Source organism: Neofelis nebulosa, chromosome X (genome assembly GCF_028018385.1).
Source record: "Neofelis nebulosa isolate mNeoNeb1 chromosome X, mNeoNeb1.pri, whole genome shotgun sequence".
Lineage (NCBI taxonomy): Eukaryota > Metazoa > Chordata > Mammalia > Carnivora > Felidae > Neofelis > Neofelis nebulosa.
Genome location: NC_080800.1, coordinates 87,568,081 through 87,585,059, shown reverse-complemented (window position 1 = coordinate 87,585,059; position 16,979 = coordinate 87,568,081). Strand labels below are relative to the sequence as shown.

At 36.4% G+C, this 16,979-nt stretch overlaps 1 protein-coding gene across 3 annotated transcripts in view; it reads left to right on the top strand.

The window, feature by feature from the left end:
- Nucleotides 1–12,639, top strand: part of NUP62CL (nucleoporin 62 C-terminal like) — an 84,772-nt gene extending 72,133 nt beyond the window's left edge. For 2 of the 3 annotated variants that reach the window (XM_058713027.1, XM_058713026.1), the window contains one exon: nucleotides 11,719–12,639. In XM_058713027.1, the coding sequence (XP_058569010.1) occupies nucleotides 11,719–11,813 (95 nt within the window). In that variant the 3' untranslated portion in view covers nucleotides 11,814–12,639. The remainder of the gene's footprint in view (nucleotides 1–11,718) is intronic. The other variant, XR_009257006.1, reaches the window with a different exon arrangement.
- Nucleotides 12,640–16,979: the final 4,340 nt, after the last annotated feature.

The following is a 16,979-nucleotide window of genomic DNA, read 5'->3' as shown; positions in this document are numbered from 1 at the left end:
TTTATTCACATCCAAATAATAGTTATAGAAAAATTAATACGTTATTTTCACAAAAATAATATATTTTTTACTAAAGAAAAATAAGTGTATAGTTTTTTAAAATGGTTTTAATGTCAAAATCTGTGTTTTAAAAGGTTTATGGGAAATGTTTTTATGATTTAATGTCCTTAACATTAGTATAAAATTTTTCTTATTAAAAAAAATTTTTTTTAATTTTAACGTTTATTTATTTTTGAGACAGAGAGAGACAGAGCATGAATGGGGGAGGGTCAGAGAGAGAGGGAGACACAGAATCTGAAACAGGCTGCAGGTTATGAGCTGTCAGCACAGAGCCCGACGCGGGGCTCGAACTCACGGACCACGAGATCATGACCTGAGCTGAAGTCGGACACTTAACCTACTGAGCCACCCAGGTGCCCCTAAAGCATAGCAACTGTAATGCTAATAGGATCATGTGCTTAAGAATCAGCTTATCCTTAAAAGTGACTTGGAAATCATACATCACACTTTTGAGGTACCTGGGTAGCTCAGTTGGTTGAGCATCCAGCTTTGGCTCAGGTCATGATCTCATAGTTTATGAATTCAAATGCCACATCGAGCTTGCTGCTGTCAGCACAGACCCCACTTTGGATCCTCTGGCCTCCTCTCTCTTTTCCTCCCCTGCTTGCACTCTGTCTCTTTCAAAAATAAATAAACATTTAAAAAAAGAAATCATACATCAAAATTCAAATATATTCAAGTATTACACTGTCCAATCAACTTTTCATTATTGATGAGTGAGTTATAGAGAAGCAGGCCCCTTTCTTTCTCTAGCATACATGGAACCAATTTATGGGATTGAGCTAGAAAGTGGTCAGAGATAAGTACAAAAGTATTGAATTAGGGGATGTCTGAACATGTGCTGATATTGACCAGTTCTCTGACTTGATATTCATCCATTGTTTAACATTATCTCTGCCTCTTCCTCCCGATTAGTATAGATAATTGAGAGTTAATAGTAATGATAGTCCAATACCACTTTCCATTCTTGTCTCTTTCTGTAAAAATTTACATCATTATTTCAAGGTTTGCTGGATGGTGATGCTGCAGTCACACATCTGTCTTCTGAGTCACCGAAACTGCAGCAACTCCAGCTCTTCGGGGACCACTTATGACAGAGTTGACAATCAATCTGAGCTAATTTGTTATTCATTTTAAATATATTGAGCTACTTCTCTGAGAGAGGGGGGAGATAGGGGTGAAGGACAAGCATTTTTTTGTTTCTTCGTATACCAAACCATTGTTGTGTCTATAATATTAATATCATGTGCCACAATAAAGGAATGTGCAGTGTAAATCATCTACTTACCATTATTTAAAAGTTCCTTCAGGGGTGCCTGGGTGGCTCAGTCGGTTGGGCGACTGACTTCAGCTCAGGTCACGATCTCACGGTTTGTGAGTTTGAGCCCCGCGTCACCGGCTCTGTGCTGACAGCTCAGAGCCTGGAGCCTGCTTCAGATTCTGTGTCTCCCCCTCTCTCTACCCCTCCCCCACTCATGCTCTGTCTCTCTCTGTCTCAGAAATAAATAAACATTTAAAAAAAGTCAAAGTTCCTTGAATATTTTCATGGTATTTTGCTTTTTTGGTGAGGTGTCCTAAAGCATCACGATTAAAATATATTTCATCCATAATCTTTGCAGTTTCTTATGGGTTACAACCCCATGATTATTTAATAGCGGCTCACAACATTTTGGCTGCTATTTAGGACAGAGAGAAAAATCCTTGAAGTAACTAAAAATGCTACAGGAATTTTGTGATGTTTCCAAAATATAGTCCCATTTAGTACTGGTCTGTGATCACCTTATTTTTTCTTTTTTGATGTAAAGCATTCTAAGTTGTTTAGTGTGGCATGACTAACTCTTGCATAAAATGCCTTCAGGATCATTTCAGAGAAGCAGCTTTTTGTGATCTGTCACAATCATAATTCATTTTTACCCAATGTTAGTATTTATTGGTTGAGGGGATTATTCTAAATTAGATTTTTCAGGGTTGGGTATTACTTATTTATTTATTTACATTTTTTAAAATTTATTTTGAGAGAGAGAGAGAACCAGCAGGGGAGGGGCAGAGAGAGAGGGGGACAGAGGATCTGAAGCATGTTCTGTGTTGACAGCAGAGAGCCCGATGCAGGACTTGAGCCCATGAACTGCGAGAACCTGAGCCGAAGTCAGACACTCAACCGATTGAGCCACTCAGGCGCCCCAGGGTTGGGTATTTTTTAATCGCTTTTTTAAAAATTGAGGCATATTTGACATATAGCATTATGGTATTTTCAGGTGTACGACGCAATGATTCAAGATTTGTGTACATTGTGTTAAATGATCACCACAATAAGTCTGGTTAACATCTGTCACCTTACATAGTTACAAAAAAAGGGTTTGTTTTTTTTTTTCTCATCACAGGAATCTTGTGTTGACAACTTTTAATATCTTTCTTAGCAACTTTCAAATATGTACTACAGTATTACTAACTATGGCCACCGTGCTGTATTTTTTTTAAGAAGCTTGGTCCAAAGGGTGCCTGGGTGGTTCAGTCAGTTGAGCATCCAACTGTTTTTTTTTTTTTTTTAATTTTTTTAACGTTTATTTATTCTTGAGACAGAGAGGGACAGAGCATGAACGGGGGAGGGAGACACAGAATCTGAAACAGGCTCCAGGCTATGAGCTGTCAGCACAGAGCCCGATGCGGGGCTCGAACTCAAGGACCATATCATGACCTGAGCCGAAGTCGGACACCCAACCAACTGAGCCACCCAGGCGCCCCTAGCGTCCAACTCTTGATTAGAGCTCAGGTCATGATCCCAGGGTCATCAGATCGAGCCCCGTGTCAGGCTCTGCACTGAACTCATGGAGCCTGCTTAAGATTCTCCCTCCCTCTCCTGCTGCCCCTCTCCCTTGCTTGCTTGCTCTCTCTCTCTCTAAAAGAAAAAAATAAAAATAAAAAAAGAAGCTCGGTCCATATAAATGCTCTAAAAATATTTATATTAATTAATTTTCATCCCTCTTAAATCTGAAGAACATCAAATGCTGAGATGCCAAAAGATGTCTTTGAATTCCAAATGAAGTGTCTTCTTCCTCTTTCATCTTCTCAAATAGAATCTGATTTACTGATTAAGGTGGTTTCTTTTACCTCCTCTTTTTATTAAATTCTTTGGGAAATCTTGGTGACATTGGTTGATCAGTGAAGTCATCTGTTGTGTTCTGGAGTATAATGTTCCACTTCAGATACTTGAGAAGCAAACATTCTGTATCTGCCAGAGATGTGGCAACAATACAGACTCACTTTAAGGGTCTCTTAAGCTCACCAGAGACAGGTACTCACGTGCTTCTTCCCACTGCAGGTAACTGAAAGGTATTTTAATGTCTTTCCATTGTTTAATGAGCTGCCTCCTCATCTCTGCTCCCCTTTACAGACAAAATAGGTTTATTGTCACATCATTGTTCCTTGATTCTAAAGAATCTCTTATAGGTTAGATTAGGGTACGAAGGTTAAAAATGATGAAGTCTTCAGCTCCTGTTAGGAAGTAGTGCGTGATGGTTAACATTCTCAGAGCTCCACTTCTAAAATTCCTTTTCTATATGTAAATCCAAATTTGAAACACACTCGGTGCATCTGCAGAATTAAATTTCTCCCTAATCCTGCTTATGTACATTTTGTGCCCAAGTGAATTTCTTCAAGCTGGAGAGCCTCCTCAGATGAATTATATGTAGCATGATTTAAATCACTCCCAAATAGGATTTATATTGTTTGTGAGATATACAGATTTTTCTCCAAAGCAATTTTCTTTTTAGTGACTAAAAACTGTAAATATGCTGGAGTCTTGCTGTAATGGTGTTTTTGTGCCCATGCTCTATGGCCACCTCATAGATAAAATGGCCTGATAGTATTTCACCAATGAGATCTCCCCAGATGGGGTTCGGATAGACCTGCCTTATTTTGAGCCCTTCAGTATTTGAAGGAACAAAAAATAGCGTTATGCTGTTGTGCCAGTTATTAGCTCAGCATTGTACTTTTTCTTTGAGGTCTTCAAAGCATTTGACAAACAGGCACACTGTAATAGAAAAAGCACTTGTAGATGGGAGTCTGAAGATAAGAACCCTGGTATCGTTTTTCATTAGCTTTGGCCTTTGGGAAGCTACTGAACCTTACTTTCTTGAGTTTTTCATTCTCTCCATCCTAGGATATTTTGGGACTCAAATAAGGTGATATGTATAGGCATTTTGAAAACTGAAGTACTGTATAATTGGAATGTGTTCTTTTAGATCCAAGTCAAAACCACATATTTGTGACTCTACATACAAAACACCTACTGTGGGCCATGGCACTGTCAATCGGTGTAGGAGGTATAAACATCAGTGCTACACTGCCTTGAACAGGTTCACAGTGTGGAGTGGGGGCAGCAAAGAAAGAGAAACCTAATCTTTAGTTGATTTTGTGGAAGAGGTAGAATTGAAATGAGACTTGAAGAGTGAGTGATATTTCAATAGGATGACTGTCTGAGGACCACTTAGGATGTAATGTAATAATTCTACTACCTTGTTTCCGCCATGTCGCCTCGAAGATTTCAGGATACCTTCACCATTTTTTCTTTTTATACCTTTCCTTGAAATGTATATTTTATTAATTTTGTATGAAGCGTAGTGCTATACACAAGCAGAGAGTACCACTTGAATGTATCAGTAGCAAGACCAGGATGAACATTCCCATGGCAGAGATGAGAGCTTTGCGCATCATCTAGAAATACTCTTCTTCCCATCAGACCATAGTTAGTACTAAGAATTCAGGTATATTTATTCTGAGTGTTCCTTCAGTTTTAATAAACTGGGAATCTTCTTAAAATTAGTTAAGACCGGGGCACCTGGGTGGCTCACTCAGTTAAGCATCTGACTCTTGATTTCAGCTCAAGTCATGATCTCATGGTCGTGAGATCAAGCCCCATGGGATTCTGCTTGGGATTCATTCTCTCTCTCTCTCTCAAAAAAGTAGCTAAGACAAATAGGACAGTGTTCTCCCTCTCTCTCTTTTTCTTCTTTCCTTGCCCCCTTCCTATCTCTCTCTTCCCCTATCTGAATGAGAAATAAACCTTAATTATATTACCCTCCTGAAATTTCAAGATTGCTTTTAAACAGCAGACTAACCTAATACAGAGGTATGTTCTACAGTAACCAGAACCTATTTGCTTCTCGGACTTTGGCTAAGATCAAGTGCAGTAACGAGAACCTAAAATATGGCTTTAGCTTAACAGGCATGCAACAATGAGGGAAACCATATTGAAGGCTAAAAAGATGGCCAACCATATTAAGTAGTGAGAACAGATTTGTTAAAACTGTTGCCTCATATAAATAGTTGTATTATGTGCCTATTGAGCAGGCACTTCCAGGAAAAGAGGTTGAGAATCTAATCCTTATTTGTGTTAGTCTTCATCACTGAAATTTTGATTTAGTTAATTGTACATTCACATGCACTAGTAAGAAATAATAGAGAAGTCCTGAAGAAATAATAGAGAGGTCCTATTATTTTTTTTAAGTTTATTTATTTATTTTGAGAGAGAGAGACCGAGCAAGCTAGTACGGGAGGGGCAGAGGGAGAGAGAGAATCCCAACCAGGCTTACAATGCGGGACTCAATCCCACGAAACATGAGATCATATCCTGAGCCAAAATCAAGAGTCAGATGCTTCACCGACTGAGCCACCCAGGCACCCCATGGTCCAATTTATTCTTTATCTAGTTTTCCCCATTGGTAACATCTTATAAAACTGTAGAACAGTATCACAAGCAGGATATTGGCATTGGTATAATCTGTCTTGTTCAGATTTTCCTGGTTTTACTTGTATTGTGTTTGTGTGTGTTCAGCTGTATACAGTTTTCTCACATGTGTAGGTTTGTATATCCATTACCATAGTCAAAATTCAGAACAGTTACATTACCATAAGAATTACTCATATTCCCCTTTTATTGCCAGAACCACCTCCATCCCACTCCTCTAACCCAGATCCTAATTCCTGGAAACCACTAATTTATTCTCCATTTCTAAAATTTTATCATATCAAGATATTGTATAAATGGAATCATACAGCATATAACCATGTGGCTTTCTTTTTTGCTCAACGTAATTCCTCTGACATTGATCTGAATTACATATATCGGTGGTTTTATCCTTTTTGTTGCTGACTAATATGCCAGTTTTCCTAGTATGTATGCATCACAGTTTATGTAAACATTTACCGGTTGTAGGACATCTGGGGTGTTTCCAGTTTTTGGCTACTCATGAATAAAGCTTCTGTGAATATTTATGTGCAGATTTCTTGTATGAACAGCAGTTTTCATTTCTCTAGGATACATGTCCAAGAGTGCAATTGCTGGTCATATGGTAGTTGCATGTTTAGTTTTATGAGAAGCTGCTACACTTTTTTTTTCCAAAGTAGATGTACCATTTTCCATGTCCACCAGTGATGTATGATAGATCTAATTTGTCTGTGTCCTCAATGGCATTTGGCATTTTCACTGTTTTTTCCCTTTTGACCATTCTGATAGATGTGTAGCAATATCATTGCAGTTTTAATTTCATTTCTCTGGTGGCTAATGATGTTGAACATCTTTTTATATGCTTATTATATTGCTGTCAGTATATCATCTTTGGTGGAATGTCTCTTTTGTCCATTTACTAATTGGTTTATCTGTTTTAATGTTCTGAGAGTTTATTATATATTCTAGGGTATATACTAGTCCTTTGTTGGCTTATGTGGTTTGAAGATGTTTTATCCTAGTCTTCGTTGTCTATTCCTTTTAATAGAGCTGTTCACAGGACAAAAATTTTTAATTTTGAGGAAGTGTAGTTTCTCCATTTTTTTATGGATTATGCTTTTGGTGTCAAATCTAAGAACTTTTTGCTGAGTACTGTATCCCCAAAATCTCCCCCCCCCCTTTTTTTCCTACAAGTTTTATTGTTTTACATTTTCCCTTTAAGGCCATGATCCACTTTGAGTTAATATTTCTATAAGATGTGAGGTTTAGATCAAGGTTGTTTTTTTTTTTTTTTTCCTTTTTATGCCTACAGATATCCTGGTTGCTCTGGCACCATTTGTTGAGAAGACTATCCTTCCTCAATTGAAATGCTTTTACACCTTTGGCAAATATCACTTTGGCATATTTGTGTGGTTCTTTTTCTGGGCTCTCTACCCCATGGACCTATATGTGTTTTCCTCCACTAATATCACACTGTCTTTATTACTGTTGATGTATAGTAAGCCTTAATATCTGGTAGAGTGAGTCCTCCCATGTTATTTTTTTTCCTGTCAAGATTGTTTTGGCTATTTTATTTCCTTTTCCCTCTCACAAAAATTTGCTGAGATTTGATAGGAATTACATGAAACCTATAGATCGGTTTAGGGAAGAATTGACATCTCTACTTTGTTGAATCTTCCCATCCATGAAAACATGGCATGACCCAACATTTATTTAGATTTCCTTTTATTTCTTTCATATGATTTTGTAATTTTCAGCACCCACATTATGTACATTTTGGTTTTGTTAGGTTTATACTTAACTGTTTCATTTTATTTATAGTGATTACAAATGGTATTATGTTTTAAATTTTGGTTTCCACATGTTCATTGCTAGTACATAAAAATGCAATTCATTTTTATGTGTTGATCTTGTATGTAGGCTTGCTGAACTCACTTCTTGGATCTAGGAATTTTTGTTTGTTTTGGTTTTGATTCCTTGGGATTTTCTACGGAGGTAGTTATATCATCTGCAAATAGGGATAGTTTTACTTCTTCCTTTCCAATCCGTATGCCATTTATTTCTTTTCCTCACATTGCACTGGCTAGAACTTCCTGCACTATGTTAAATAAAAGTGATGAGAGCAGACATCTTTGTCTTATTTCATGGATTCAGTATCATCTCTCTGAGGATATTATCGATTTTTTAAAATCTTTTATTCTTCCTGGGTTGTTTCTTTCAGTTTTTTTTCTTTCTTATATTAGAGGCATTCCTCAAATATCTGATGATTCTTGGTTGTCCATTTGTATTCAAGAATGAGACACTAAATTGTAGATGGGCCTTGCTGATTTACTATAGGATAATTTGGCAAGAGCTTTTCGTTGGAGAATCTCCAACCATTACCTTTAGGATTTTTCTCTTCAGTTTTTCATATTCTCCAAAGAAGCATCTTCCAACACTTGGCTAGAAATTAATAAACCTAATGGTAAGCCAGTGTTCTTGGAACAGTTAGAGAAGGGACCAGGGCTCAGTGTTCACCTTGCAGTGAACTTCCATTTAATCCCAATTTTTGGTACAGATTCCTTGTGCTTAGCTCTACCTGGTGTCCCTGAGCCACAGCCCATCTGGTTTGTCCTCTCTAAAAAGTCCTTTGCTGGGCTTGGGTAGGGAAAATCACCCAGATGTAGGATGTGGAGGAAAAGAGGGGTCAGCTTGTTAATCATTCATATTTCTGCTTACAGTCCCCCTTTCAGCACCACTTTGAATTACCTAGTTCTGCTAATTCCAAATCATTTCTAGCATTCTACCACCATTACCCTCATTCTTTGCTAACATTTATAGGTGAAAATAATATTTCCCTTGTTTAATCTGCATTCCTCTGGTTACTAATGAGGTTGAGTGTTTGAAAAATGTTTATAAACAATTTGTATTTCACTTTCTAAGTTGCTTATTTGTGTCTTTTGACCTTTTTTTCAGGATATTTTTTTCTCCAACTGCCCCATTTGTTTTTCTAAGAGGAAAATAAGAGGCGTACCATAGCAGTATTTGTGAAAGTACATTGTTTCCTTTCACAGTGAATTTAATATTATCTATTAATATTTACATGTAATACTTAAAATAAAAATAACTATAGAAAAAGCTGTGTTAGGGCTTAATGATCAACTCACTTATTTTCATAATTCTCCATGAAAGTCTTTTATTTATTTATTTATTTATTTGAGAAAGAGAAAGAAAGAGAGATCACAAGTAGGGGAGGGGGAAAGAGGGAGAGAGAGAGAATCTTTTTGTTTCTTTTTTCAAAAAGAGAGAGAGAGAATCTTAAGGAGGCTCTGCACTCAACACAGAGCATGACATAGGGCTTAATCCCATGATCCTGAGATCATGACCTGAAATTAAGAGTCAGACACTCAACCAACTGAGCCACCCAGGTGCCCCTACTATGAAAGTCTTTTAATCTTTAGCTAAAATATTTGTAAGTAGGCTAAAGTGAAGAAAACATCTGTCCCCTCAACAGAATGGGACTGGCTGGGAGCAATTTTACCAGAGTCTTCTGGGGTGGGGGGAGTGGTTTTTAAGAAATACCTTAAACACACAAATTTACCATCTTAACCAATAGCTGTTTAAAGCTTAAGAGTTGTGCACACAGCAAATAGTCCATTTGAAAATATTTTCATTGCCCTAAAAAATTTCCTCTGGCCTGTTGGTAGTTGATCCCTATTCCTACTCTGGACTCAAGGCAACCACTAATCTACTTTTTGTCTTTAGAGATTTGTATTTTCTGGAGAGTTTATATAAATTGAATCATATTATATGTGGCCTTTGTTGTCTGGCTTAATGTTTTCAAGGTTCATCTATGTGTAACATGTATCAGCAATTCATTCCATTTTATTGCTGTGTATCATTCCAGTGTGCAGACATCCACATTTTGCTTATGTATTCATCAGTTGGTTGACATTTGTGTTTTATTTTCCAAATATAGTTTTGCTCTTATATTTAGGTCCATAATTCACCTTGAGTTGAATATCCAATTGTCTGCACCATTTGTTGCAAAAGCCTGTGTTTTCCCCCACTGAATTGCCTTGTTACCTTCATCAAAAATGAATTGACCATAAATATAAATTTTATTTCTGGACTTTCTTTCTGTTCCATTCATCTCTTTGGCTGTCCCATGCCAGTATTACAATGTCTTGATTACTGTAGCTTTGTAGTAAGATTTAAAATTATATAGTGTAATTCTTGCAGTTCATTATTCTTTTTCAAGATTGCTTTGCTGTTCTGGGTCCTTTCCATGTAAACTGTAAAGCTTTTCTATTTCTACAAAAACAGCTGGCTGGAATTCTCATAGGGATTCCACTGAATCTGTAGATCAGTCTTTGGGGGTTGGCATCTTACCACTATTGAGTCTTCCAATCCATGAACATGGGATATCTCTTCATTTTCTTAGATCTTCTTTAGTTAGATCTTAGATCTACTGCCCTTGGCAGTATTTTCTAGTTTTCAGTATACAGGTCTTATACTTCATTTGGTAGGCTTATTTCTACTGTGTTTTAATTCTTTTTGATGATGTTGTGAATGGAATCATTTTCTTAATTTCATTTTCACATTGTTCAGTACCACTAATTTTAATCTCAAAATGTGTATAATGTATTTCCCCCAAATTTTGGCTATTACTAGCATTGATCTTCTAGTATAATATATAATTTCAGAGGTCTGCAGGAACCAATCACTGATGCATATCATGGAAACTGAACTCTGGGCAGTTGAGTGCCTAGGTGCAGTTTTTGCCTTCAAATAATGAAACTTCTAAAAAATTTAAAGTATGTTACTATAGAAATAGTCCTGAGAATTCAATTTGAAGACATGACAGAATGTTTATAGTAAAGCTCTCTTAATAATGCTGGCTTGTGTTCTTGACATTTCATTGATTTTTAAAATTTTTATAAATGTACTCCTTTGCACTTAATATGTATCAATCAGCAAATTAAGTAGATTTTCCTTATGTTGACAGTTTGGCCTCAAGTTAATGGTTTGTTAGAGTGCTCATTTGTGTTTCTATCACATTGAAAAATGTTACTTAGGGGTAAAAATTTGCAAGCTGCAGTTATTTGAACAAAAAGGAGATATATTTTGCCAGGCTCAACATACACTGTTTTGGTAGCCTTTCATTAGGCAACCATCATTTAAATTACTTGTTCTTAAAGTGTGATCTTGCAAAATGCCTGTATGTCATAAGATGATGTATTGTTATACTTTAAAACTGAATAACATTGGGGCTTTTCTAATTGGCTAAAGAAAATTAAAGTATATTGTTTCAAATTTTTAGTTTTTCTCCTAAAGTTTTTCTTAAATCTTGGGCACCAGCTATTGCTTATTGGCTAATAAGCATTAATGAACACTAAAACAAATGGCCAACTGCACATTAATAGAAAAACCTAAGATTATCATGCTTACATCGACAACTTATTTTTACTACAGAATGTTAGTGTTTTATATGCTAAAGTTAATGGTATTTTCTGTTGCTCTGCCCCTGAGCAAATTGAAGACCACCAAGTTAAATAAATCCTTAGAAAGGAACAGAAATGTGAATATACTCCATGTACTAATTTACTTATAGACAGCAAAGACCTACCAAAATCTATACCCTCAATTTAATGACCACCCTGTAAAGCACTTTTAGGCTGTAATGAGTAACACGCAGTTCTCAATTCTCTTCAACAAAACAAAAATGTCATGTAGACTGTTATTTACCTGAAAACTACAGAGAGCAAATCAAGAACAGTCTTGTCCACTGTTTCCATAGTTTCTAAATGGATGATTCCCCCCTTTATTTTCTAATATTTAAAGCTATTAAAATCAATGTTTTATAAATCATATGTTGAAGGGAGAATGTAAGTTATTATGTTCCTGGGACATTTTGACCTTGGATTAACGATTCATGACTCTTCCTCCTGTAGGCATGCTGCAACGGAAGGTAGAAGAGGTAACACAGGTTTTTGAGGATCATCATCACATGGAGCTGGAACGCAGTGTCAAGATTGCTTTTGATTGAATGACCATATCTTCAGCATGTTCTTTGGGGATTATATATCACCTACAAATTGTGATGATGTGAAATAGAGTAGTATTTACAATTATTACTTAATCTTTGGTTGCAATAAAGTGTGCACGTTGTTGGGTTTTTTTTTTTTTTCATTTCAATATTAGGCTGTTGAGAATTATTCTGTAGTTTGGCTTTTCGTATTAGCAAACCAGAACTCTATTCGCCTTCTTTACCAGGCTGCAACCTATTAGATGTCGACGCTGTGTGTGTAATTTTATCTTATATTCTCCTAGATTCCATATTCTACCAGCAGCACAACATTGTCCTTCTTACTCTAACTGGATCATAGAGAAATGTTTGACGAGAAATAGATGCCCAACCAGTCTTTACTGGGTGCCTCTTAACTTTCAACATATAGTGCTAGATTCTGTAGTCTTTTTCCTCAACGGAACATAATGTCTAGTTTGAGATAAAATTAGTGCCTGTCTGTATAAAAACAATATAGACAATACAAGGAAGTGTGTGAATTACAGAAAGTGTGCTATAGAGATTCAGAGAAGAGAAGTTAGGGTGGATTTGGGCCTTGAATTAGGTTATTTTTAAAAGGGTAAGGTTTAGGCAACTCATTTATTTTTGATGTATAGATAACCTGTTATTTTATTTGGCTTTAGCATATGATTTATAGTTGTTGGTTTTTGTATATTTGTTTGTTTTTCAAGAAAAAGCCTTGTTCTTAGCTTGGCAATAGTCTGATCTTTTGTGTTGCATGTTTTACCTAAGTCATAAATAAAGATGATATTCTAAAAAATAAAAGTGTAACATGAAAGTAAACTTACTTAAAAGTTTTTGAGTGACTAGAGCTTAGTTGTCTATAATTACTGAGATAAACTCCTGTTATACTGACCGTACATGACCATCCTGAGGGGTACACATTATAGGAAGAAAATATTTTTGAAATGAGTATTAGTGTTTCTTACCACCTTATAAGTAAACTAAATATCAGAGCTTAAATGACCTTTTTTTCCTACCCAAACTTCTTACAGTAGCAGCTTATCAAGTAAGTTTTGTTACCACTCAAAATGTTAGACTATGAAAATAATCCAGAGACCAAATAATTTTGTGGATGATTTCTATAGGTAGAGAACATTTGGGTATAATTTTGAGTACTCTCTAATTTTCGAGTCCAGTATTATTTCTGTTATACCCTAAATAAAGACATTTTCCTTATTGTTTTTGGAGCTTCAACTCCTATAAAGTAATCTGTGTGTAAGTTAAGTTCTACATTCAGTAAAAGGTACATAGTATAGTAGAGGAAACACCGGATTTAGTCTTGTCCCTACTTAATTAACTGGAAAAATAATTTCATTTTGGGCATTATCTTTTATATATACCATGAAAGAGTTTAACCATATTAATAAGGCCTTCCCAAGTGAAGGAAACTAGTTTTCACTTCTCTGTAATTTTGTGATGCTTTTATATCTTTTCACTAACAGTAAATGCTTACTGTAAAAGTTCCTCAGTGAAATAAAAGGGGAGACTAAAGTACTACTGAATTTGCACTGGGAGTTCTAGGGTTTTTCCCAGGACATAGAAGAGGCCAGTGGATGGAAAGTGGATTCCGGATCAATACAGTAGCCCCGTAGGATTTACTGGTAGATCTCAGTGTACTGTCTGGAATCTGGAGCCTTGGACTAACTCATCTCTAAGGTTCCTTTGGACTCTGGTTCTAACATATGTCGAAAAGACATGACATTGTTGACCAAATATTAATTTAAAAAATCACAAATAACCCATTTTAAGGCAAGATTTTTGTGAGGTACTGGAATCTTGAGCCTCTCCTGGCAGTTAAAGACCAGCCAAGATATTAGCTGAAGGAGAGTTCTTAAATTTGACACTTCTCCAGTGATTATCTACTTTTTTTTTGTCCTTTGAAAAAGATGCTATATTTATTTTCTCTATAACAGCATTTATGCTATCTCATTTGGGGAATTTGAAAGACATGCACAGTTGATTACTCTTAATATTGGATGACTGATGCTATCCCTCTTCTGGAGATTTTTGGTTTTAGCATCTTCTTCCATATCTGGAAATTATAATTGCTTCCTAATGTATTCATCAGAAGTGTGCTGCGAACAAAGCATCTCAAAAGGACAAACACTGAAAATATGTCTATGTTAAGGAAGAACTGGCTTAATTAAACGAATCTTACTAAATTGTCAGAAAGACAAATGAGGCATATTTTTCAGTTTGTCATAAAATCTTCTGGGGTGAAATTGTGAAATTACCTAATGCTAAGACCTCTGTGCCCATGAATACCATCTAGAAATCTCAAAGCTTTTTATAAACTTCCTCAAAGCTTTTTATACACTGTCTCCCTTTTAAAGTGGAGAAAGGCATGCTGCGGGAAATGGAATAACTATTATTCCACAGTTAATAAGTTTGGCAGAGCTAGAAATAGCCTGATTTTCCTTCTAGTGCAATTTTCTGAATGTTTGTCCCTTGGTACCTACCACTGGGACCGGCTACAGTTATACACAGGGACAGAGTACTTCTAGTGACCTTGCTTTCAAGTTGCAATTCCATCCTACTTGTCTTTTTAGCCATTTATTCTCCACTTATCCCACCTAGTGGATTCATAATGTAGTGTGTATCGCTTCTGTGCCAATAGGATATATGTCTTCTTAGAATTGTCTCCAAGCCTGGTGTAATGGTCAATATATAGTGTTTGTTCTGCTCTTTGCCACTTTCCCCAGGGGACAAACACACCAGCAACTCTGGTGAATTTTTCCATCAACTTATTGATCAATGTGTCCATTGGACAGTTTGGTTAAGCAGCAGAATTCGGCCCTACTGTCATATATAGGATTTACCTAGCACAGGCTATGTGTGGTGTGACCCACACTTTCCCCATGCTTACATTGTGTCTATGCTCTGTGCCAAAGCCACAAAGTAGTGCATGTTATATCTGCATTCATTCACCTGTGTACTTCAAGGGCACAGTCATTTCCACATAACAGGTTTTGGATAGCTCAAATACTTGCCATGACATTTTCAATCTGTAAGAAGTTCTTAGGATAGGAAGTACAAGGTCTTCCAGTAGCTGCTCTTCGGTCTTTTCCTCTAACTTGAGCCTTGAGCATGGCAGTATAGACAGTTTGAATAAGTCCTGCTGGATAACAGAATATTTGCTCATAGATGACCACCTATCAAGTGACTTTAAAACCATACTTTTATATAGCACTTTACATCACCCTTTTCAGAGGTAATATCCCAATTTTACAGATGAGAAAACTGGCCTAGACCAGTTAAAGAAACTTACTGAAACTCACATAGTCTTGTAACTTGCCAAAGCAAAAATTCAAGTTCAGACTGCCTACTATGTTATATTGTTGATAACTGTGGGAACTGAGAAATCCAAACAGTATGACCCCCAAACCCATGATCTTTTTCTTTTTTGGTTCTGTGGTATAAGAAGGGTTCCCTTTAATAATAAAAATATTACTGACTAGGCAATATAATCATGTGGTTCAAAATTCAAAGGGTACAAAAAGTGAAGGGTTTTTTCCCCCACTCTTGTCCCTAACCATCCAGCTCCCCTACCTGGAAACATTCACTTATCACTTGTATATATGTTTTCCCAGAGGTATTTGATTCATTCACAAGCAAATGCATACCTATAATACCCTCTTTTTTTTTTTAACTCAAATGGAAGCATACTATAGATATTGTTCTGCACCTTGCTATTGCACTAGATATATTTTAGATTGCTGACTAGCAGTCCTTAGAGAATGCTGTCATGCTTGGGACTGCTGCATAGTTTTCCACTAAATGGATTTATTACATTTGTGGGTAATTAAGCTGTTTGCAACATTTTGTTATTAGATATGATGTTGCAGCAAATAATTATATATATACATATGTATTTTATATATACATGTATGAAATTTATACACATACATATATATTTATACATATATAAACATAACACACATACTTGAAGATGCATAGTATTGAGAATACTATTCATAGAGGTTGAATTTCTGCTCTAAAGGGAATGGGCATTTATGGTTTCAATTGTATCCTCATGCTGCCTTCCATACATGTACCAATTTATGTTCTTACCAGCAGTGTAATGAGAGTGATTATTTTCCCACGATCTCAACAAAAGTAATGTGTTCTGAAACTTTAAAAAAAGAAACTATTTTTTAGAACAGTTTTAGATTTACAGAAAAGTTGCATAGTACAGAGTTCTGTATACCGCCACTCAGTTAACCCTTGGTGTTAACATCTTATATAACTGGCATATTTGTCACATGTAACGAATCTTATTAACTAAAGTGCATAGTTTATTCATATTTGTTTTAGTTTTTACCTAGAGCCCTTTTTCTGTTCCAGAGCGCCATCCAGGATACCACATTACATTTAGTCTTCATGTTTCCTTTGGTTTCTTTGGTTGGCAGATTCTCAGACTTAACCATGTTTTTGATGACCTTGTCAGTTTCAAAGAGTCCAGATCATGTATTTTATAGTCAGTGTACTTTGAAATTTACATCTCACTTATAAGTGAGATTAGACATCTTTATTTTCCAATACTTAGGGACGTTTGTATTTCCATTTCTGGGAACTCAGAGCGCATGTTCTTGACCACTGTGTTATACCTCTCTCTTGATTCAACACAATTACCAATAAAACATTCACAGGCCTGAATTCACATAGACTTCAAATTCTCAAGATAGGCAGTACAATGTCTCATAAGCCTCTGTAACAGATAGAGGAGAACCGTTAGTGCAAATTATGTGTCAAACTTGTGTCTGATAACTGGCTATCCTGCAGAGGATGGACTAAGGGGCCCACTGGACACAGAAGGTAGGCCAGATAACAAGTCCTTGAAAGCAGAAGCAGGGTTGATAGGGACACATTGAAGGAAAAGTAGAGGAGCCAGGATTTGGTGATACTGATTGAGTCAGTCAAGAAGTCAAAGCTTTATGAGCTGGATATTTTGGGTGTTGTCCTTAACCCGTAGGAGAAATATTTGAATTTACAATACACCGGTAGGTACCAATTCAGTAGGTACTCTTGTGTTTCGGTTTCTTTAGCTTTGCGCGACTACAATTCCCAGAGCCCCGCACTCCACCACAATCCCCTTAGAGTCGGCCGCACGGAGTTCTGGGACTT